The sequence below is a fragment of the Acanthopagrus latus genome, chromosome 24, assembly GCF_904848185.1.
Source record: "Acanthopagrus latus isolate v.2019 chromosome 24, fAcaLat1.1, whole genome shotgun sequence".
Taxonomy (NCBI): Eukaryota; Metazoa; Chordata; class Actinopteri; order Spariformes; family Sparidae; genus Acanthopagrus; species Acanthopagrus latus.
In genome coordinates, this window is record NC_051062.1 from 9,008,637 (window position 1) to 9,030,476 (window position 21,840).

A 21,840-nucleotide genomic window follows, 5' to 3' on the forward strand; every position below is an offset into this window, starting at 1 on the left:
AGTGCCTGAAAAAGTAACTTGTGACATTTTGAAAAGCTGTATTTTAAAACTGCCCGTCCACTTGATAATGCCAGAGACTACATGCCGCCACCATCGCCATTGTTGATGCATTAATATTGTCATATTTAAAATTGCTTTGTTTGTGTGAAAATGCTCAGAGGACTTTTTTTTCCCACTTTATTTTGCATTTAAGGGAGCCAGTTCAATCACTTCATCCAGACAGAGGCAACTGTTGCTAATTCACAGATGGAAACAAACTCATCAAACATGTTGATGTTGAGCAGATGTCGATGTGACGGTTTCCTCTCCCGTCTTCTTATTCCATTCATTCATCCTCTCTTTTTTTGGTCTCTTTTGGCACTTCTTGATCATTTTGTGTGTATGTGTGTGTGTGTGTTTGCAGGAGGTGTGGGCATGTTGGTGTGAGCTGCTCTCCTACCTGGAGCAGGAAAACGCCTTCCTGGACCAGCTGGAGCAGAAACTGGACGAGACGGACAACCTGCAGGGGGGAGCGGAGGAGCTGCAAGAGGCGCTGGATGTGAGTAGAGGGTGCTGACTTGAGGGAAGAATGTTAAAGGGGTTGTGTGTGTTGTGTGTTTTATTTCTCCTCTCTGTGAAGTAGGAGGCCAGGGTGATTCTTATTCCGCTCCGGTTTAGCTCTGCTCAGCCGAGCCAAGTGGTGATCACATGCGTTCTTCCGCTGTATCCTCGCAGCGGGGGGCTCCGCGGTGAGCCGCCCGCCCGCGCTGTTATGGTTTGGTAGCAGCCAAACGGGGACGCCTCCTCCCACGGACCAAAGCTGAACTGATTCGCTGAACTCATGTGTGTCTGTGCTGGAGAACAGAGACAAAAAGCTCTCTGTGTTCAGCTCTTTGTAAAAGCCGAATCTCTGATGTTTGGAGTTTAGTTTCACTCGTGATTTCCAGTTTGTACGTCCATGCACCGGCCTTATTTGGCTGTGTTCTGAGAGCTTTCAGCCAAATTGGAGCTGTGTGAAGCTACTGCACAGGTTATCTGAGAGGCACGGGCGAAAAAACAACAAGAGCCATTTTTCACATTCTTTTTCCGAAAGATGCCTTTTCTGTCATTGAGTTGTGACGACATCTGGGTAATTTAATGGATATTTCACATGATATAAAGTGCATTACAATAACAATCCAAACCAATTTGTAATCTGTACAATTAACCCAAACAGTGAACACAATTACTGCAGGAAGTTTGTGTCAAACCAGTGATTTGATGCAAACTGGACCTTTCCTGCTGCTGAAAGCTGAAAGGTTTCCACTGGAAAACCTACAGGAGCTTTTATTGTGAAGGCAGGTTTAGGAAATGCAGTGTGTTTACCATAGAAGTAATGGAATGTTGTTAGCTTATGCATGAAGTTCCCAGACAGTTTGAGGCAACCCTCAACAAGGAGGGAGTCGGATCCTTGTGGGCTTCAGAGCGATTTCTTTCTCTTTCGTCACCAGTTACTACGAGGACTCGGGTCTCTGCTGTCCCCGAGCTTGACCAAGTAGAACCACTGTGAGATGGACATCAGCCAACCCAACTGAGCAAATGTGACAAACAGAAAAAAATAAAGAAAAGAAAAACAGAAAGGAAGAAAAACACCTCAAGTCAACAAATAATCAGAATGAAACACAAATCAAAAACAAGTGAAAAAAATGAGAGTAATCGCTGAATATGATCAGCTCCATGAATCATCGGAAAGAAAAATGAATTTGATGAAGTATGGGAGGAAGCAAAATCATAGCCAAAGGGGGAGAAAAAGGAGTTTGTTTTTGTTTTAATGAGAGGAAACAGCAGTGGGGAGAGAAATCATTCACAGTGAGGTACTTCTGGAATTCATCTGATGAAGGAGAGTGTGAAAGAGACTGTGTCAGAGGCCACACAGAGCAAAATAAACTTAATCCACTTGAATTTAAGCTGAATCTCGCAATTAGAGACACCGGGCTTCATGAGGAAATAAAGTGAAAGGCTTATGTTTTAACCCCAACTCCTTAATTTGCTTAAACTGTGCTTCTGCAGATTGCTTTAGATGTTGCTCGCAGGGATTTGGTGAGATTAAACAATGCAAAAAAAAAAAAATAAAGCTTAAAGCCTCGAGACCAGGATGCATTCTGTCGTTTAAGGTAGTGCAGAGCAGCGAAAATGCAAATATCTGCCCACTCAGCTCTGTTCAACTCTGCTAAACGCCCGACTGATCAGCCACACGGACCTTTTTTCTGTGGATTTCAGGAGATGTGAAAAGCTGTTAAGCGCCGGGGTCAGACGGACAAGAGCTAATTGACCTCTTTTAGCCTCTGCAGGTCATCACCTCACACTCTTACCCCGCATAATTTTCAATTTTCCTCTCCTCGCTCATTGTGAGTCACCTCAGAGCAAAACAACAATAGTATCACAATATCACCGCCACCGTCAAGCTGAGGGTTTTAACTTGAGAACGCAAAAGATTAAGTCTGTGAAAGTGTGACTGATGACGTTCTGTGTGTGTTTGTGTGTGGTCACAGAGTCTGGAGGTTCTTCTGCGGCACCCAGAGGACAACAGGAACCAGATCCGAGAGCTGGCCCAGACGCTGATGGACGGAGGTGTTCTGGATGAGCTGATACAGCAAAAAGTGGACGCGTTCAACACACGATGGGACGAGCTGATGGCCAGGGTAAGACATGCAGTACTCACAAATACAGAAATAAGTACGCAGAGGAGGACGTGTACACGAACGAAGAGCTGGACGACACTGACTGAGATATGGAGGACAGAACATGCCTCTATAGAAGATGATTATACAAGAATACATTGAATCTAATACATCAGTGGTTCAGTCAAATGTAGCACAGCACTAAATCCTCCGAAGGAACAATGATTATTACAATTATAAACAAGCATTACAGTTAAAAACCAATGGAAATTGTAATTGTTTACATTTATTAAATATAATTGTAATTTCAATTATAGACAGTTATACCATTAGAAACAGCTCTTATTAACAAATTCTACCTTTGAGAACATCATAGTTACAATTATAAACAATCATTATCATTAAAAATATAATTGTTGCAATTATGAACACTATTACAATTCAATTATAACCAATACAAACCAGTATTACTATTAAGTGCAATTATTATTACAATTACAGTTAGTAACAATTATTAGATAATTGTTTCATTTGGATGTATTATCGTTGAATTTTATACGACTGAATTTCAATATATTAGATTGAATATGTTCTTATATAGTATTTTCTTGCTGTCCTTTCCATTGAGGCATGTTTTGTCCCCAATATTGGAAGTATGTGAGTTTTTTTCCAGCTTTTCTCCAATTGGTCCAGTCTGAGATTGGCTGAGTAATGCAGATCACGGCCACCGGGGTGATCTATATGTCTGTCATTGGACAGTGCCTGACAAATATCTGTCTGAACTCGTGTCTGACTTTTGGCTCTCAGCTTGTTTTGTGATGCAGCGCCTGTGGAGGCTTTCTGGAGCACCACTCTGTTTGTCAAACCACCAGCCTTTAACAGAATTCAGCCCAGCTCCTCCTCACTCTCCTCAGCAAAGTTACCAAGGATTACAGGAGTTGTGATTGATGACCGACCGCAGTCGCGTCCCTTCACTTATAAAGGGTGGCCCACTCGACCTGGTCTCAACCTGACTGAGTGTGCCACTCAACTCTTTATACAGCCATTCGTTTTCTCTCGCCTTGACTGCTGTGACGCCCCTCTGTCAGGGCTGCCGGCTCGCAGCCAGAGTCAGAGCTGCCAATTGTCTGTAATGTTTTCGGTCCTCAATCAGCTGGAGTCAGCTCGTGTCACGACAGCGTACAGTTTGGGTGAATTCTTGCACTCCTCATCCTCCTTTCCACCGTTTTCTTTTCTCTCATACTCCTAATTGTTCTTAGTTTCCTTCCCCTGCTTCTTCTGCCTTTCCTCCTTCGATTTCTGCCTCTTCCTCTCCCAATTTCCTCCTTCCCCTTCCCTTGGGCCATCATCAATGGCGGCGATGCATCCTCAGCCTCTCGTGGTGATCCTCGGTGACAGATTACAGTAGACACACACTCACACACACACACATAGAGACACACACTCACAGCCCGCCGGGTTGATCCTCCCTCACAATAGAACCAGATTAATGTTCTCCTTGCAGCCTGATAAGCCTCCCTTTGTTTGTCTACCCATCAGAGAGAGAGAGTGTGTGTATGTGTGTGCGACACTGTCTTCCATTTCAGACTTTCTATGTTTTTTTTGGAGGAAGTGTCATAGCATGTATTGTTTGTGCGTGCAGGTTTGAAAACGCCACAGTGTCGTTTGTTGCGGTGTGTATGTCAGCATGTATGCATGCGAGGTGAGGCCGGGCGGCTCCGAGCCCTGTTTGTTTGCCATCTATAAAGGGGACGAGGAGCTCAGAGACAGGACGCGGCCGTTTGTGAGTATCTCTGGAAAGACAGATGGCAGAGTAAAGGCTCGCAGAGACCAAAGTAGTGCCTTAATGTTTGTTTTTTTCCCCTTTTTTTGACCTGTTGTGAGTGAATCGAGGGATTTTTTTTTCTTCTTTTAAAAGTCCTTTTTCTAACTTGATCAGTGCCGTTTGAAGAACACACTGTCAAATCTCTGGGGTTGTTTTGCGTACGGTCCTGGGGACAGTCATTTTTCAGCCTTCCAGAAACCAGAGAAGAAAACGAGAAATTTCATAGTGGATATGAGAGTGTGATCTGAGTTGTTTTGACACATTGATGTGAAAAAACTATCAGATCTTAGAAAGTGCAGCAGATTCCTTTTATCCAAACTAATGTGCAAATTTTCCACAAAGGTAAATGTTCAAATCTAATTGCCACCTTAAATTTGTTACTGTTAAAATAAGGTACAGAATAAGATACAGATATTATGAAGTGTACATATATATATAGATACATTGACCAGTAAACACGTTATTTGCAATGAGCCCTGAAATGTGATTATCAAACACTTGTGAAAACAAACTGAGGCAGGATATTTTACAGTTTAACACTGAACTTGACATCAGCGCATTGGAACAATAAACTTCACTGTGGATTTAATCACCCCAAGAAAATTCTTCTGAATTATAATCCCTAAACAGAGCTGCACGTATCGGGCAACATATAGGCTGATGACCATATAAGTGTAAGTTTCTGCAAACCGATATATCGTTTTAAGACATAAGCAGCCATACCGGAGTTTAGCCTCCAGCTGAACAAATGTCGATGTAGTGACTGAGTGAACAAGATGCAAACTTTAACGTATTGGAAACTACTCAGTTCAAGGGACGTTCAAGGTTCAATATGCTTCATGAGTAAATGAGAGATTTAAATCAATAAATCTTTGTTTGTCTGTGTAACACCTTTCAAACAACTCAAAATGTAATTCAGAGTGTTTTCACAAGCGGTTGTGGGATATTAAATACACTAAAATCTGACACACTTTTGTACAAATAATGATAAACAGTCAAATTTTGATTAAACTTAATAGAATAAATACTAGTACATTTAAAGGGAAGTTTTGAGCACTAGTAGCACTAAAAAGCAATGTTTTTAAGAGTAGGTTCTCCTTTTATTGTTGTCACAGCTATCATGATTTTTACACACTTCCACACATTGACAGTTGGTGGCAGTATGGTGTCAAAAAAACAACGATGCTTTTGCTGAAATGGCAAAGAAGAAGCTCTTGAAGCTAGAAGACTTTTACATTGTAGGTCTCAAAATCGTGCAATAAATGACTTTGAAATTGTTTCATGAGGAAAGAAATACATTCACCCAAATGTTGGTCAGTCTTCAGTTAACTTTATTTATTTACAAAAGAGCTTCATGGGGTACTTTTTAATGGAATATCATCAAATCAGTCCAGCTCATATTACTTTGACCGAGGTAAAACTTCCTGTCTCGATCTGGCGTTGATACTTGATGAAGACTTTGTAGCTGTCTTTAAAATCAAAGTTTGATAGATATAAAACAAAAAAACTATTTCTTATCAATTTCCTTCTTCTTATCCGCATAAAAGTGTTGTAAGTACAAGAGTCGGAGCAGAATGTCAACACTTCCCCGGCATCAGATGGAGCCGAGTTCTAAGGAGTGCCGGGGTCCAGGCAGCTGCACAGACAGTGGAAATAGTCTGTAATCTCATTATATCAATGTCCCACTTTGAAACTCATGTGGAGATAAAGCCGGCCCGCGCATGCAAAAGAAAAGGATGTTGTTTCACATCTCCGCCTGCGCTCCTTCTTCAGATCAAAGAGGCCTGTTTGCCAGTTTAATTTCAGCTCCTTGTAACGGCTGAGAACCAATATGAGGAACCGCCGACGGCCGCCGCTCGCGCTTTGCCGACGGCACTTCCGACGCGAGGCTGTTAAGCAAACAGTGATCGTCTATCTCCCTCACACACAATCGTCCCGTTCGTCTGACTGCGTGTGTGTGTGTGTGTGTGTGTGAGCACAATGAGTAATAAGGGGGAAAACCAAATGTTTAATGGGAATCTGTATTCATGAGCCGACAATTGCCAGGGAAATGGAGTACATCGCCACGGGGAAGGTTGTTATCAATGTTTGTCTAAATATTTTATCCGACTCAAGCGCTCATTTCATACATTATCAACGAAGACGTGGAGGCGAGAACGCACAGAAACCCTCTTCATACGCCCAATGGTAGCATTGGAAGTGTGAGTGTGTGTGTGTGTGTGTGTGTGACACAAAGCTCGTCAGGCTCAAGGCTATACTTAGAGCCATTATCCTTCTGTGTGGGATTAGCATGCTCACCTGTAAACACATCTATACTGTCACTCTCCGACACATGAGCCAGCACAGGTTTGTGATGTAATGGGCCGGTTCATTAGTTAATCTACAGTAAGCAGTCGACAGAGGGAAGAACGACAGGAAACACTGCGGTAGTTGCGGCGCGTCAGACCACTTCACTGACTTCAGGAGATCATCGGTTATCGCTGTCAGACAGGAGCAGCGGCCTTGATGCAGTTGGTCACAAAGAGACAGCATGAGAGAGAAACCCCGGAGTCCGGCCTCCAAGAGGGTACAAGCAGGGGGAGTGTGTGTGTGTGTGTGTGTGTGTGTGTGTGTTGGGAGGGATGTTTGTACTTCGAGCTCTGTCTTTGTGCATGTGGTTGATGGTTGGTGGTGTCTTAAGGAGGAGTGTGTGCGCTACACTGGCTAGAAAATAAGCAATTCTTAGTTCTTAAAGGTTAAAGGCTTTGGCACAGCGGCATTTTAAAGGTTGAAATTTTAAAATGTAATCGATTTATTTCAATGGGATCACCGCAATTAGTGGGGATAAGTGTGGGTGAAGGAGATCTGCCCAATTTGTTCTCAACTTGCATCAGCCCAGAAGCAACGATTAACAGCGGATATAACAAGGAAAATCAGGATCCCTGTTCATTCCAATTAAGGCTGTTCAGGAGCGCGTGGATCCAAAAATGCTTGACGTCCTAGGTTTAGACCGGATCGTCCATGTCACGGGGCCAACAGAGCGTGCGCACTAGAGCCTCCAGTTTAGCCCCTGGCTAATTTGAATAGAGATAAAAATGATTTACTAGTACAGCTCTTCTAGACTTTCCAAATGTTATCTGAATGAATGAACCAAATTATGACAGTGAAAAGAGTCATTTCATCGAGGTTGTTTGGCTGTTTTACAGCCGCTTCTTTCACAATGTGAGCTGTCGGAAATTACACGATTTGGCCACCATATAAAATTAGCTTCGAAGCTAAATGCTGACAGCTTGTCTCAAACTTTCTGAACAATTGAACAAAATGTCAGGGGAAAGAGAAAATATCAAAATAGAGCTGCTGCGACTGACTACTGATAGCATGTCCGAGCTCCCTGTGTTGGGGGTCAGCTCATCAGTTACAGCACTTCACAGAACAGCACATGTTACAGATAAATGAAATCCGAATTTCATGAAAAGTCCAAAATCGATTACTTCCAATTTCAAGCCCCAGGCCTCATTTGTTTCTACTCAGAATATATTGTTTGAGTTTTAAAAAGGTTTTCCTTAAACAGTTGGTCACAACAGGACTATTTTCGGCTCCAGATGAATCCACATTTGGTGCTCTAGTGAGTATTTCTGGCAGCGTTCATAATAAACTACAGTGTGTGTTTGTCACCCAGTGCAACAGTGTGGCTTATTGATGTGTTTTTGATAGCTTTTGGACAACAACGGAGCTCCGTGGCACAGAGGAATGAGATGTAATCGACTTTTGATACACAGACCGTGCCTGATTCTTGAATGTTGTCAGTCAATCTTATTTTTAACTTCCCATTGGCCTAATTCCAGCATTTAAAATGTAGCACACTGTGTCTCTGTTCACAACTGTGGAGGCTGTGATATTACTCAGCATAGACACACACAGTAAACAAGATAACGGGTTTGAATATGTGAATGAAATATCTCGAGTTCGCCCTGAGGACCCTCTAAAGACGCATCTTATCTGAATCTCATGGCTCCCTTATCCAGATCCTGCAAGAGATTATTCAAGCTATTGTTTAGGGGAAATTCTTTTTATGTATATGAGCTAGCTGTATTTTGTGCTCATAGCCTTTGTGTGTGTGTGTGTGTGTGGTATTTGACGGGGGGTTTCCTGTCTCCTCAGGCGGCGCTCAGGCAGAAGGAGCTGGAGAAGAGCGTCCAGTGGGCCCAGGAGAATGACAAGACGCTGCGGCAGATCCAGGACTCGCTGGCCAACACCGACCGCCACCTCACCGCGTACCTGGCGGACCACATCGACGCCCAGCAGATACCGCAGGAGGCTCAGGTAGCCGTCAGTGTGTGTCGGTGTGTGTGTGTTTTAGAAAGTTTGCCAGGACCTGTCCAACACTTTAACACGTTAACGATCCCACAATTAAAAGTAACTGAGTCTTTTATGTACTAATAACAAAACAATTAATTTTATGCAACCATGAGCCCCTTATAAATGGTTAGATGTCCTTTTATAGTACTCTTACTGTTCAAAAAATGTAACGTTTTGACAGGCTGAGGTATAAAAAAGGGCTTTAAAGGTGCAATATATTTTTGATGACAAAATTAAAAAATTTACCAAAAATAAACATATGTCTTATCACATCTCCTCTGACCTGGACATTTGGACTGCCACCTGCATGGCTAACTGAGATAACTGAGTGCCTGGCTAGCTTGAATACGAGGACAGTTATTTAATCATGCGGCTCTTCAACACTGATTCGACACATACTCGATTGACTTTGGGGTCAGCCAGACCCTTAAAGACTTACCTTGACCTGCTGTAGTTGCGCTGGACCAGACTGTACTCAGCTGTAATGTCTTGCTTCTGGGTCAGATTTGCATTAAATACAAAAATACAAAAAAAGTTTTGCTATTTAAACACAGAAGTTTCCAGCTTACCGTCAGTATCTGCTGGTTTCAGTTGACTCTGTGACACTCTGTGAAGGCTTTTGGCCTTGTCAGAGTCGATCATTGCAGAGGCAGCTGCAGGTGGAGAGAAGGACCGGAGGTTGGAAACACACTTAAAGATAAAAATACACATCTTTTGTGTGTGTTTGTGCCTGTGCAAAGGAACCCAAGAGAAAATTGCATATGCTGTTTTTCTCTCTGTGGTCCTAATTAAACCCGAAGCTGCTTTGGACATGACAGCACACACACACTCACTGCCTCTGTCTTCTTCCTCTTACATCTACTTCTTCCACTTATCTCCTCGTCCCCTCATTTGTTTCTTCTCTCTGACACACTTCCTAGACAAAGGAAACATTATCAAATATCAAAAGTATCAAATAACGTCCCACGATGACAGAATGAGTGATGGTATAGTAACCTGACTGAGAGGGTGTGTGTGTGTGTGTGTGTGTGGCTGGAGAGATTACCTCCACGTGTGCCAGAGACCACCGGTGCAACGGATGACATTTCTCTCTCCCACACACACACACACAGGCAGGAGGATGAGAAAGTGATTGGATTAGAGTGTTGTGGATGAGCATATGTGATTACAGGGCACTTGGTATTTAAAAAGAGAGTGGGGTGACACAGGCCGTGTCTGCTCTGTGTGTGTGTGTGTGTGTGTGTGTGTGTGTGTGTGTGTGTGTGTGTGTGTGTGTGTGTGTGTGTGTGAGCGTGCATGTTTGTGTGTGTGAGAAAGAGCAAGAGGCAGGCTGACCAGTTATTAAAGACTTGGAGCAGCCTCTCCTCTCTCCTTGACTCCTCCTGCCCTCTTGTGGTATGAAGACGCTGGTACACTATCAATCCCTTTATACTCTCGAGTCTAGAGTGTAAAGGGATTGATAGTTACTCAAGTAGGACTTAAAGAAGTCCAAAAAAAGAGTCTGGAATCTAGAGTGTAAATGGATTGATTGGGCTTTTAGAAGGCCTCTAGACTCTGTTTTGGCCTTCTGAAAGTCCCGCTTGAGTAAAAGTAAAGATATTGGGTTAGAATATATAAATAGCCTTGAGTCAAAGAATTGAAACATCTGATATGAGATTAACTTGGTTATGGATCAAAACTACAATTTAAAGGAAAACTCTACAGATATTTACATGTATGCTTTTGTGTTTGTGGGATAAAGTTGTTTCAATTAAGAGCATCTAGATGTTCATACGTATCAGTCTCATAAAGCACAGTACTCATGGCTGTTGTGTGGTGAGTAAATAAGGTCTTAGGTAAAAAAAAAAATAGTTAATTTAATTTAATTAAAATCCAAAATGTAGTGGAGAGCGAGTATAAAGTAGTTAAAAATGAAAATAGTCTCCTCGCAGTACTTGAGTAAATGTACTTTTTTATTCATTTTACAAAAAAGTTTCAAATATGAATAAATAAGTTGCTAAAGTTTTGTGTCAGTTCCTTTACATTCTTGATTGGCCATTTATCTTAAAATGTGTGTGTTTTTTTAATGTGTTTGTGTTTGACAGAAAATCCAGGCTGAACTGAGCGGCCATGATGCGACTCTGGAGGACATGAGGAAGAAGAACCAGGACAAAGAGCCGTCCCAGAGGATCATGGGACAGATAGATCTCACCCAGGTGATGATGAAATGATAAAAAAATGGGAAAAAATAAATATAGGCTAAAGAATATATATAAATACTACTGGTTTATATCTTTAAATAAATGAGTCAAAATGTATAGTTTGGAGATTTGCTCGTCACTGTGTAGAAAAACAACCAAGGTCAGTTGAAGCGTCACCAGTAACATCCTGGTGTCTTGTCAGAGGATTTCAATAATTAACGAAGGTGTCCGTGTTGTGCCAGCTGTGCGCGCTGCACTCATGAGAGATGCGAGTGTGATCCGCTGCCAACGAGTCCATCTGAGCAGGTGGAGGCAGAGTCCGGTGAAAACATGGAGGAAGCTGCAGACTGCACTTAACTCTGCGTTGTTCTTCTTTGATTTATATATATATTTACTGACTTTACCAGCTGTTGTTGCCGGAGTTCCTTCAGAGAAAGCTGCAGTCAAAACTCTTACTTGAGTAAAAGTAAAGACATTGTGTTAAGTATTACTTTGGTAAAAGCGAGTTACCCATTCAAACAGTACTCAAGTAAAAATCGTTAGCATCAATATTAACTGTTACTAAAATAGAAAAAGTAAAAGTCTGCACATTTTGTACGTTTTACTGCATTACATTTGTCTGACAACTTTAAGTAATCAAATAAATGTTATGAAGTAAGAAGTACAACCTTTGACTTTCAAAATGTTGCGGAGTGGAAGTATAACGAAGCAGAAGATGGAATTACAATAATCTCAAAATTTAACTTAAGTACTCTTCTTGTTTTGGTTTTTACAGAAAATGCTGACAGACGTGTGGACAAAGTTCCGGTTCTTCCAGAAGCCGGCCAACTTCGACACTCGGCTGGCCGAGTGTGAGCGCGTGCTGGCTGGGGTCAAGAACCAGGTGGGGTTGCTGGAAATCGGCAGCGTGGAGCAGGACGTGGTGCAGTCGCAGCTGGAGCAGTGCATGGTGGGTGATCGTGTCATGGCGGATGGATGGATAATTGTTTGGACTGGACTTGGTATAGATCCTGCTGTGTGTTTGTGTCTAACAGAAGATGTACAAGGTGCTGAGTGAAGTGAAAGGGGAGGTGGAGACGGTGATAAAAACGGGCCGACAGATCGTCCAGAAGCAGCAGACTGAGCAGCCCAAAGAGCTGGACGACAGAGTGACCGCCCTCAAACTGCTCTACAATCAGCTGGGCTCGCAGGTCAACACACACAAACACACACAAACGCCCACATCATCATCATCATCATTATCGTCCACGTAAGATATCAGCATTTATTTGTATTTTTCTGTGTGTAGGTAACTGAGAGTAAACTGGAGCTGGAGAAAATCCTGAAGTTGTCGAGGAAGTTGCGTAAGGAGCTGAACGGGCTGACGGAGTGGCTCGCAGCCACCGACGCCGAGCTGACCAGACGCTCTGCCGTGGATGGTATGCCCAGTGACCTGGAGGCGGAGGTGGCATGGGCACAGGTATGACACACACACGTGGAAACAAAAAAAGTCTTCAGTGTCAGTGTCAGTCGAATATTGGGAAAAAGAAAGAAATGGCTTCTTGTTTTTTTTTGCTCAAATTTGGTCTCCACCAACCCCTGAGAAAAAATATCTGTCTCTTAAGCTTCTAATCCATCTTCTGTTTTTATGGCCAGACTTTGACAAAACTGAGAGGGGTAAGGGTGAAGCAAAGCAGGGAGGTTGCAGGGGACTAAACCAAAACAATGACACTGAAATGCTTGGCAGAACATTTTATCACTAAGACACACAAATGGTTGTTGCCCCCATTGATTATGTTCTATAGATTAAATAAAGTGCCTAAGAAACTAAGTCTGTGCTAAAAATAAATTAATGACCTTTAAGCTTTAAATCTGCAGTTATGTAATTGTTTCTCTCCTTCTCTCTCTTCAGTCCATCCACGAGGAGACCGAGAGGCGTCAGCCACACCTGCAGTCGGTGGTCGACCTCGCCGAGGCCCTGAAGGCGCTGCTGCGGGGCCACGGGGGCCTCGTGGACGACAAAGTCAGCCTGCTGCACTGCAACTGGATCGCGGTCACATCCAGAGCAGAAGAGTGGCTCAACTTGCTGCTGGTCAGAGAAAGAGACAGAATAAAAAAGCACTTCACAATGCTCGTTTTGTCGGTCTCATCAGTGCTTAAAATAAACCAAACTCTCTGAAAATAGATCATTCGAAGTGTGACTGTTTGCAGCCTGAAGAACTGAGTACCTCGAACGTCTCTCTCTTTCTCTCTCTCTCTTCCTCGCGCTCTCTCAGGACTACCAGCGGCAGATGCAGAAGTTGGACAGAGAGATTAAGGAAGTGAACGGATGGATCGACGGAGCGGAGAAAAAGATGGACGAGATGGACAGCCAGGGACCCAACGAAGCTGTGCTTAAGGTCATAATGTTTATATTTATGTACGCTGTGCTTGATGTTGTCTTCTGTGTTTACTGATGTGAGGGATGTCGATCTTTATGCAGAATTACTTGAAATACAAATAATTACTGTTTTGATAAGACATGAGAGTGATAATCATTTATCATCTCATCTTTATGTTGTGTTGATACAGTGAGTTTTTATTCTACAGTGTTATTAAATACTGTGTTAATGCCATTTTAATTTTGTGGAATAAACCGAAAACAAATTATTCACTTTTTGAAACAGAGGCAGACATTTGTTGGGCAATTTGGATTGTAAACAACCCTTGGAGGGTAAAAGTGTTTGTTTTTTTATATATTTATTTTATTTTTAGGATTTTCATTTATTTTGTTGCAAAAAGAAATTACTTTTTTGGATTTTTCAAATTTGAAAATTCAATTTGAGCAACCCAATCATATGAATATGACTTTTTGATTACTGGATGACTTTCCATGTTCACACTGTGAAGCTTTGAAGAGAATTACTCGAAGTAGTTTAGATATTTTAAATTGAAACTTTTCAGTGGTAATTTTGGATATTAAATCTCACAATATTTACAATTGGATTGGTTCTACATTTCTGAGTCCTTTGGGCCTTTTTTTGCTTCCACACACCCGTCCATGAAGTGAATTGAAATAGTTTTTTTTTTTTAATTTAATCTTTATTGGACATTTTAGAGCATATTTCAAAAAGCATTATCCATGTTTGATTGTCAGCTTACAAGGATGTGGGAGGAAATGAAAGATGAAACAATAATCACAAATGAAACAGCTATGGGTACAAGTGTCGATTATCTTATGATGAACACATCAATCCTCATCATCTTGATAGCTTTGAATCTGTGTGAAGTAATTTCAGCAATTCCACAAAACATATTCATGATTTTCCTGCGTGCTCTGCCCTGAATTTAAAAGCAGCATCATTAAGCACAGAACAGGAAAGTGTTGATAGCCCTCCCAAAAAATGTAAACAAGACATCCACTGAACTTCAAGCCCTGCATCTTTCATGTCTTTGACTTTCATGCCTCGGCGTCTCTGACTGACTGTTTGTTCGTCTGTGTCCTGCAGGTGCTGCGTGCCGAGCTGGAGATGACGAAGGCCAAGATGGAGGAGGTGAACGCTCTGGCCCAGGAGCTCATGTCCACCAGGGGGGAGAACTGCCAGGCCCAGGTGGGGCCCAAAGTGGAGCAGCTCAACCAGAGATTTGACACCGTCGCGCAGCGCATCGCCTCTGGACTGGTAGGGAAGAAGACAATCACGCACCCTGAGAGCAATAACGCTCACACACAATCTGCTGAGATTGAATTAATCTGTCGGTTGTTGTTTGTTTGTTGTTATGTCCCGAAGCTGCAGCTTTAAACGGACTCTCTCTCTTTCATCTTCCTTGCTAAATACTGTAATTTAAATATCCCCATGAATTTACTTCAAACTCTCTCCAAACACACTTCGAACTCGCTAAATTTACTCCAAACTCTCCCTAAATTTACTTCAAAGTCTCACTAAATAGACTTCAAACTCTCTTGCTAAGTGTACTTTAAACCCTCACTTACCAGACTTCAAACTCTCACACTAAATTTACTTCAAGCTCTCGCTAAATCTGCTCCAACCTCTCCGACTAAATTTACTTTTCTCTTGGCCACTAATGATCTTCCCTTCCTTGTCTGCATGTGTGTGTGTCAGACGGCGGCGTCGGCGAAGGAGCTGGAGCAGTACTACAGCGAAGCACAGATCTGGCTGGAGCTCCTGGAGGAGGAAGCCAAACAGGGGGAGAACCTCAAGGAGGAGGACTTCCAGGAGGACAAGGTCTCACACAAACACGTACACCAGAATTAATGACGTCTTTCTTGACTATGACATGAGCACTTACGAACAATGCGTGTGCCGTGCAGGATTGTGAAGAAGGTGCAGTGAAGGAGTTATTGTTGAAAGGAGAGAATCTACAGAAGAGAGTCCCGGATCAGGACAAGAGAGAGCAGCTCAGGCTGAAACACAACCAGCTCAACAGCAAGTACAACACCGTCAAGGTAACTGCAGACTGTAAGACACCGGACATTTACAGGAAATCTGAGAGTTTATCCGGAAACACAAGGAGCTCTGATCCTGCTGCCCAGATCAACGCTGTGACAATCAAACATGTCCAACATTTACAGCTCGACTTGAACTGCTGCAGGCAAAAGATGAATGAGACCACTGTCCATCTAAAATCAGTTAAATCAGAAGTCATGTCATCATAAGGCACACACACATAATGCCAACTTCAAAATGCCATATGACTGACTCATCCTTATTTTTGATTATTTTTTCCATTTGCTGAATGTCACTCTGCGATGAATTGTGGGTTATTTCCTTAGTTTGGCATTTTGGGAAAATATGCTTTTCCTGCTGAGTCAGATAACAAGACTTAACTAAAATTCTTTTGTTTAAATCATTCGGTCATGAAGCTAGTGCTGAGAAAGGTTAGCTTAGCTTACCTTAGCTTATTCTAAAGACTGGAAACAAAAACAAAAAAAATATGACATGTTGATTAGTGAACTTTAGACATGTCAAACAGGTTTAGTAACATTTAGACAAAGCCATGTTAGCTTTCCACCCTGTTTCCAGTCTTTCTGCTAAGCTAAGTTACTTCTGCTGGCTTAAACCTCATGTTTAAAGGTTAAATTTGAAGGCAAACTTGTTTCATGACAAGTCACTGTGTATTCTGAGACGCTCCTGTGTGTGTATTTGTATGTGTGAATGTGTAGGACCTGCGTCTGCTGAGGAACAGGAAGGCGCTGGCCATCGCTCCCCAGTGGTACCAGTACAGGAGGAAGTCACATGACCTGCTGGCCTGGCTGGACGACATCCAGCGCAGCGTGGACCAGCTGCCCGACCCCCCGGAGGGAGAGAGGGTCAAGGTGAAAACACGCACACATAAACACATAGAACAATAATCTATCATCGTGTCACTGTCATGTTAAGTAATAATCATGAAGCTTGATATGCAGCCTCTTCATTTCTGTCTTTGTCATCATCCAGCTCTTCATCTCATTCTCCACTCAGCTTTCTTTGTCTTTAATGTTCATGTTCATGTCCCACAAAACCTCTTTCTGTCTTCATTTTCTTACCTCTCAACTTCTCCTACTTTTGGACGAAGGGTTGGTGTCAAGGCTTTTGCATTTTCATCCACTCGGGAAGAGCACACCTTTAAATAATTGCACCAGGAAACCATCCTTATATCCTGTATGACATCAATGCTTGTTCCCTTCAGTTTTCTGTGGTGGAGCATTTTAACATCAATAAATAATTTCTAGATTATTTGTAAGACAGCCGTGAAATTCTCATTTACTATGACTTTAGATGACCAGTGCTTACTGAGCTGCACATGGTGCTTTGGTGTTTATACGACTGAGTCTCATGACTTCACAGTGCAAAGAAACTGTGAAAAGATTTCATCTGAGGCTGATTTTACCGTTCAAGACGAAAGTAAAAATTATAACTCTTTATTTTAACACCCTTATTTAATGTTGAAATTATTATCAAAACAATTGAAATGACTTATAACATAAAATGATGGACTATGATTTAGTTGTAAGCATATATAAGGGCATTTTAAGTTTATGAATGTATTTATGAACAAATAAAACTCTCATGAAGCATCTGTAATCGATTTTGGGCCAATACAGCCTGTATTGAAACTGTCTTTGAATGCACCGTCACAGCCAAGGTTGCAAAAACTTTAGCAGAGCTGATGTGTGGCCTGCTCAGGCCTGTGAGGGCCGACCAATTGGAGTTCCTTAAAAAGACAGGCACAACATGATTAAAACTTACTGCTTGAACAATCCAGTAGACCTTTAATGCTACATTCAGGTGCAGCTTGGCGAAATACAGATGTGAAAAAGCTTTGGCGGCCAGACCCTGGACTGCACCTGTTTTCCTGCCTCCACCCTGACTCTGTGTGTGTGTCTTTTACTTTCAGATGATCGTTATGACATTTCGCTAAGCGGGACGTCTGAACTCGCTCGCCTCAGACTCGCCTGTCATTGCTGCAACTGAGATTCCTCACTGCCTGTCTGTCTGTCTGTCTTCTCATCTATCTGTCTCTCTGTCTCGGCTTCTTTTCACCCCTCCACACCTCACACACTGCACCTACTCCTCTGTACTGATTTTAAAAGGCCGGTGATTGTACTCCTTCTCAATGTAAATAAAGTCTGAAGGCAGTGTGCGCCTCCTAGCTACAGCACCGCTTATTTTATATGGATTGTTCAAATGAAGACAAATACTATCAATAATACAATAAATTTCTTTGAATGTTTGACACTGACAAACATGATTTTCTATCCCTTTTATTAATGTGCTGTGTCTTTGTTGGAGTGTCTGCTAAGGAGTAAATGAACGTCTTTTATTATTATTTATTAATTGTCACTGTGTGTGTGTGTGTGAGTGGATTATTCGAGTACATCCACATGCCTCTCTGTGCTCACCCCAACCCCCACCCCCCACCCCTGTGCTCAGCCAATAGCAAGTGACCACCTGGTTGATCTGTCCAATAGGAAATTGGCTCAGAGTTCGACAAGAAGAAGGAGGAGCTTAAGGAGTTGCAGGGCTTAGCCAATCAGCTCTCAGAAGCTGGAGCCGCCAGTCTAGTGGAGCCCCGCCAACTCCAGCTCAACAAGCGCTGGGTTGAGGTGGAGGGCAAGTTCATACCCTTCAAAAGACAAAGTGTGAGTTTCAGTAGGCACGACTTCTATATCTACAGTACTAACAGAGGGTACGATACTAATACTAATACTTCTGCATAATACTGCTATCTCAGCTAAACATTTGAAAGACAGCGTGTGAGTCTCTAACAGTTTTCTCTAACTATTAGAATTGAATTAGCTTAAAAAAACTAACACTTAAAAAGCAGAGATTTGGGTTTAACTGAGGTCCTCATTTTACTTACAAAACAGTGTAAACTTCACAATTAAACAAAAACAATATGGTGTCATCAGCAAACAAGGTTTATTCCTATTGGTTGTTCGGTTTCATTTCTGAGCCGAGTACAAGCAAAAGAACAAACCCATCATCATTCTGGGAAAAGCTCCTGTTCACTTTCTTGCCAAGAGTTTGATTAGGAGATTGATACTTCTCTCATGTCTGGGTGTTAGAAACAAAGCTAGCAGTGAGTGAGGCACTAAGCTTAGCTTGCCACAAACACTGAGGACAGGATTCAATTGCTAACCTCACTCTGTCCAAAGTTGTACAAATCTGGATGGTGCTAGTTAGCACCATAGTTAGCATACTCTAAGGCATAAGAGTGGTATTAACCTCATCATCTAATCTAACTATTCACAAGAAAGCAAAAAAGCATATTTTACAAACATGTACAGAAATACAATACAATCAAGTGAGTCAAAGATGACATTTATCTATAATCATTTATAACAAATGTCTTATTTATAAGTTAAAGTCTGGTGTCTTATTGTCAACAAATCATATGAAAAGCCAAAAAACAATGTCAGTCCATCTCTTGATACTTTCTGACTTTCCTCTACGCTCCAAGCACATTAGTTCCTTCAAATAACAAAACATTTTGAAAAACGGCCAAGTTATAATTATAGTGATTTCCTAAAATCTCTGAGTGTGAGTATTTGTGGCAACAGTATTGAGTCAAAATTACAGCATTGCCAACATTGTGGTTCACTGATGTGTTTTTAATAGTTTTTGGACAACAATAAAGCTCCATGGCTCAGAGGAAGAAGATAAAATCAGACTCTGATACTCACACAATACTTGTTAGTATGCACATGGGATTAGTTGACAATAAGACAGATATACAATATGACCAGACTCCTTTAAGATAGAATGAAGCTCTAACCGTAACACCAAAACAATCCTCTTTATCTCATGAAATATTTTCAGTAATGTGAGCCCACAGTTAGTTTAAAAAAGTCACCTCAGTCTAAATCAGAATGAGATTGTTCCCTCAGGAATAATATCTGAGTTGCTTTTTTGTTTTTCTTTGCTGCATTCTCATTAACATGTCTTCTGTGTACATGTGAAACCTGCTCACATGTCTGAATCTCATTGGTTTCTCTGTCTTGCCTCTGTGTCACCGCATGCTCCCCGCCCCCTCTCGCCAAACCAATTAAATTGCAACCTCGCAGTTCCCTGATCTGCCAGTCACTGAAGATGTATGTACCCTGTCCACCAATCACATGAATCGACCACATGCACCGACACCACATATTATCAATTGTTGGATGAACACACATCTGAACGGGCAGTGATGCGTTACTTCAGGCGCTCTGAGAGGACTCTTAGGCTCATATCCAGTGACATTTTAATTTTGACTGAACACACTGGCTCTGCGTCGGCGTGGTGCAGTAGACCCGGGAGCTGCCCAGTCCTCCGAGCTGCTCCTCTCAAGCTGTTAGGCACTTCAGTGCATTGCTGGAGAACTCTTAAGCAGTAATTGGTGCACTTCATTTCTCCTACTCTCCACGCTGATGTGTCTACTCTGTAATCACAGGCCGGGTTCAGCTTTAGTCGACAGCTTCAAAAGTTACACAGCATGCACAAACTCTACTTGTTATCCTGAAGCAAATCACTTAATCCCAACCAGGCTCACAGGTGATGTTGAAGCTGACCTTTGACCTTTTGTGTGAGAAAGAATTCATCATAATACATGATAGGTGGGCATGTGAGAGACATCACGGCCAATCATATTCACTACTTTCATCCTCTTGTATGAGTGCTAGAGGTATCACACTTTAAAGTGTGTTTACAGGTCTTGGGGATTACTACTGCATATGTGAAAAAAGTAGCATAAAGCCTTTTTCTCCAAGACATGGGAATGCTCGAAAAACGCACTTTAATTTGTAAAACTGGTGGAGTTACCCCTAAAAATGTTATTTTAAAACAAATCATAATACATTTATCTGCAAACTAGACCATATATTTCATACAAACGTACCTCTGTGATAATTGTCTTAAGCTGTTCTCAGAGGAAAATAAGGACCCAAGTACCCAGTTTGAAGCAAGAAAGGTGGCAGGGTCTGCCACGTATGAGCAAAGTGAATGTGAAATTGTGTTGTCCTTAAACGTCAGTTTGTTTATTCAGTTTATTCAGTCATGAAAACAAAGAGAGGCACAAAAACGTCCCCAAAAACTACACAGTGCACCTTTAAAACTGAATTATTAAGTTTTCCTCGATTTGCATTTTCACTGGTAAAAATATTCTTGCTGGGTGGATTATTCATATCCAAAAAGTCAATTTCAGGCTCCCCCATGCTGGGATCCTCCTCATTATAAATCCAAATGTAACCTCGGATTATATTTGATACTTTCATGTGAATAAAATACATAGATTCCAAATAAATGAGGACACGAGTGCGTGGTGCAGGACGAAGCCATCTCGCCACACCTATCTGCACGGCAGCACCAAAATAGAGCCCTTACTCATGTTCATCTCCTCTCAGCGCCTCAGCAGCAGTGAATCATTGCAGCATACTGTCAAATCCGAGTGTATATTCAGACGCTGCTGCTTTTTACTTACGCAGGGTTTTTGATAAAGACGAATACAGTACAGATGTGTGTTCAGTCCAAGCCGTCTAGAAGGAAGAGAAAAGAGCAGACCAGATCGTGAGAGTGGGAGACACAAGCTATTTTATATTCTTTCCTCGACTTGTACCTGCAGTCACAAACCTTCGATCTATAAAAACAAAAACAAAAAAATCACTAAGAGTGACGACAGCAGGCATCTCAAAACACTGCCCGCCTACACTGATTCAGTTTTAAGATGCTGGGGAGGAATGTGTGTTTGCTGGCGGGAGCAAAAGATCCGTCAGTCTAGACGTAGACTAGAATAACTTGCTCGGGCCAAACTTCCTGCTCAGAGTGAGACATCGGCCACTTTAGTATGAGACGCACCACATGTTGCTTTAAGCCTCCCCTCTTCACATCCAGATCTGCTCTGCTCTCGTGTTCAGTAGTGCTCAGTGACATCACAAACACACGCACACAATGTCAGAAAAGGCACCAAATGAAAAGTGTAATGCGTGTGTCAGGTGTGATTATTGTGATTTATGAATAATAATAATATTAAAGTCTGTCTCTTTGCCAAATATCAGCCCAGATATTGCAGCAAAGATTTAAAAATGCACTCCAGACCATTTGATTTCAGTGTAAAAACGATAATAGTGGCACAATTGGGGTAAGCTAAGCTATTTAGCTCAGCTCTTACCCAACCATAATAATCTTGTATATTAAAGTTTAGCTACATGTAACCAGAGATACTGGGACATTCAAAACCGCCTTTTCATTTTACTTCATACAGACATACACATACTGCACGTGTGTGAAAAGGAAACTTTATTTACTGACTGTTTTTAGTTTGAAATGCAGTTAAAGGGCCATTACACCAATTTTACACACTAGTTTTCCTCACTGACGGGAAAACATCTTGAGTATAGCGTTTAAAAGACATGTGCATTCATTAA

The 21,840-nt window shown here is 41.9% G+C and overlaps 1 protein-coding gene across 15 annotated transcripts in view; it reads left to right on the top strand.

Moving 5' to 3' along the window:
- The window catches only part of dmd (dystrophin), a 282,422-nt gene that overhangs the window by 183,633 nt on the left and 76,949 nt on the right, over positions 1-21,840 (top strand). For 11 of the 15 annotated variants that reach the window (XM_037091716.1, XM_037091705.1, XM_037091714.1 and 8 more), the window contains 15 exons: positions 404-538; positions 2,511-2,660; positions 8,605-8,766; positions 10,887-10,997; positions 11,758-11,931; positions 12,017-12,172; positions 12,271-12,441; positions 12,874-13,053; positions 13,238-13,360; positions 14,450-14,620; positions 15,062-15,184; positions 15,271-15,405; positions 16,123-16,275; positions 17,911-18,081; positions 19,507-19,533. In XM_037091716.1, the coding sequence (XP_036947611.1) occupies positions 404-538; positions 2,511-2,660; positions 8,605-8,766; positions 10,887-10,997; positions 11,758-11,931; positions 12,017-12,172; positions 12,271-12,441; positions 12,874-13,053; positions 13,238-13,360; positions 14,450-14,620; positions 15,062-15,184; positions 15,271-15,405; positions 16,123-16,275; positions 17,911-18,081; positions 19,507-19,533 (2,142 nt within the window). The remainder of the gene's footprint in view (positions 1-403; positions 539-2,510; positions 2,661-8,604; positions 8,767-10,886; positions 10,998-11,757; positions 11,932-12,016; positions 12,173-12,270; positions 12,442-12,873; positions 13,054-13,237; positions 13,361-14,449; positions 14,621-15,061; positions 15,185-15,270; positions 15,406-16,122; positions 16,276-17,910; positions 18,082-19,506; positions 19,534-21,840) is intronic. The other 4 variants (XM_037091707.1, XM_037091713.1, XM_037091718.1 and 1 more) reach the window with 2 other exon arrangements.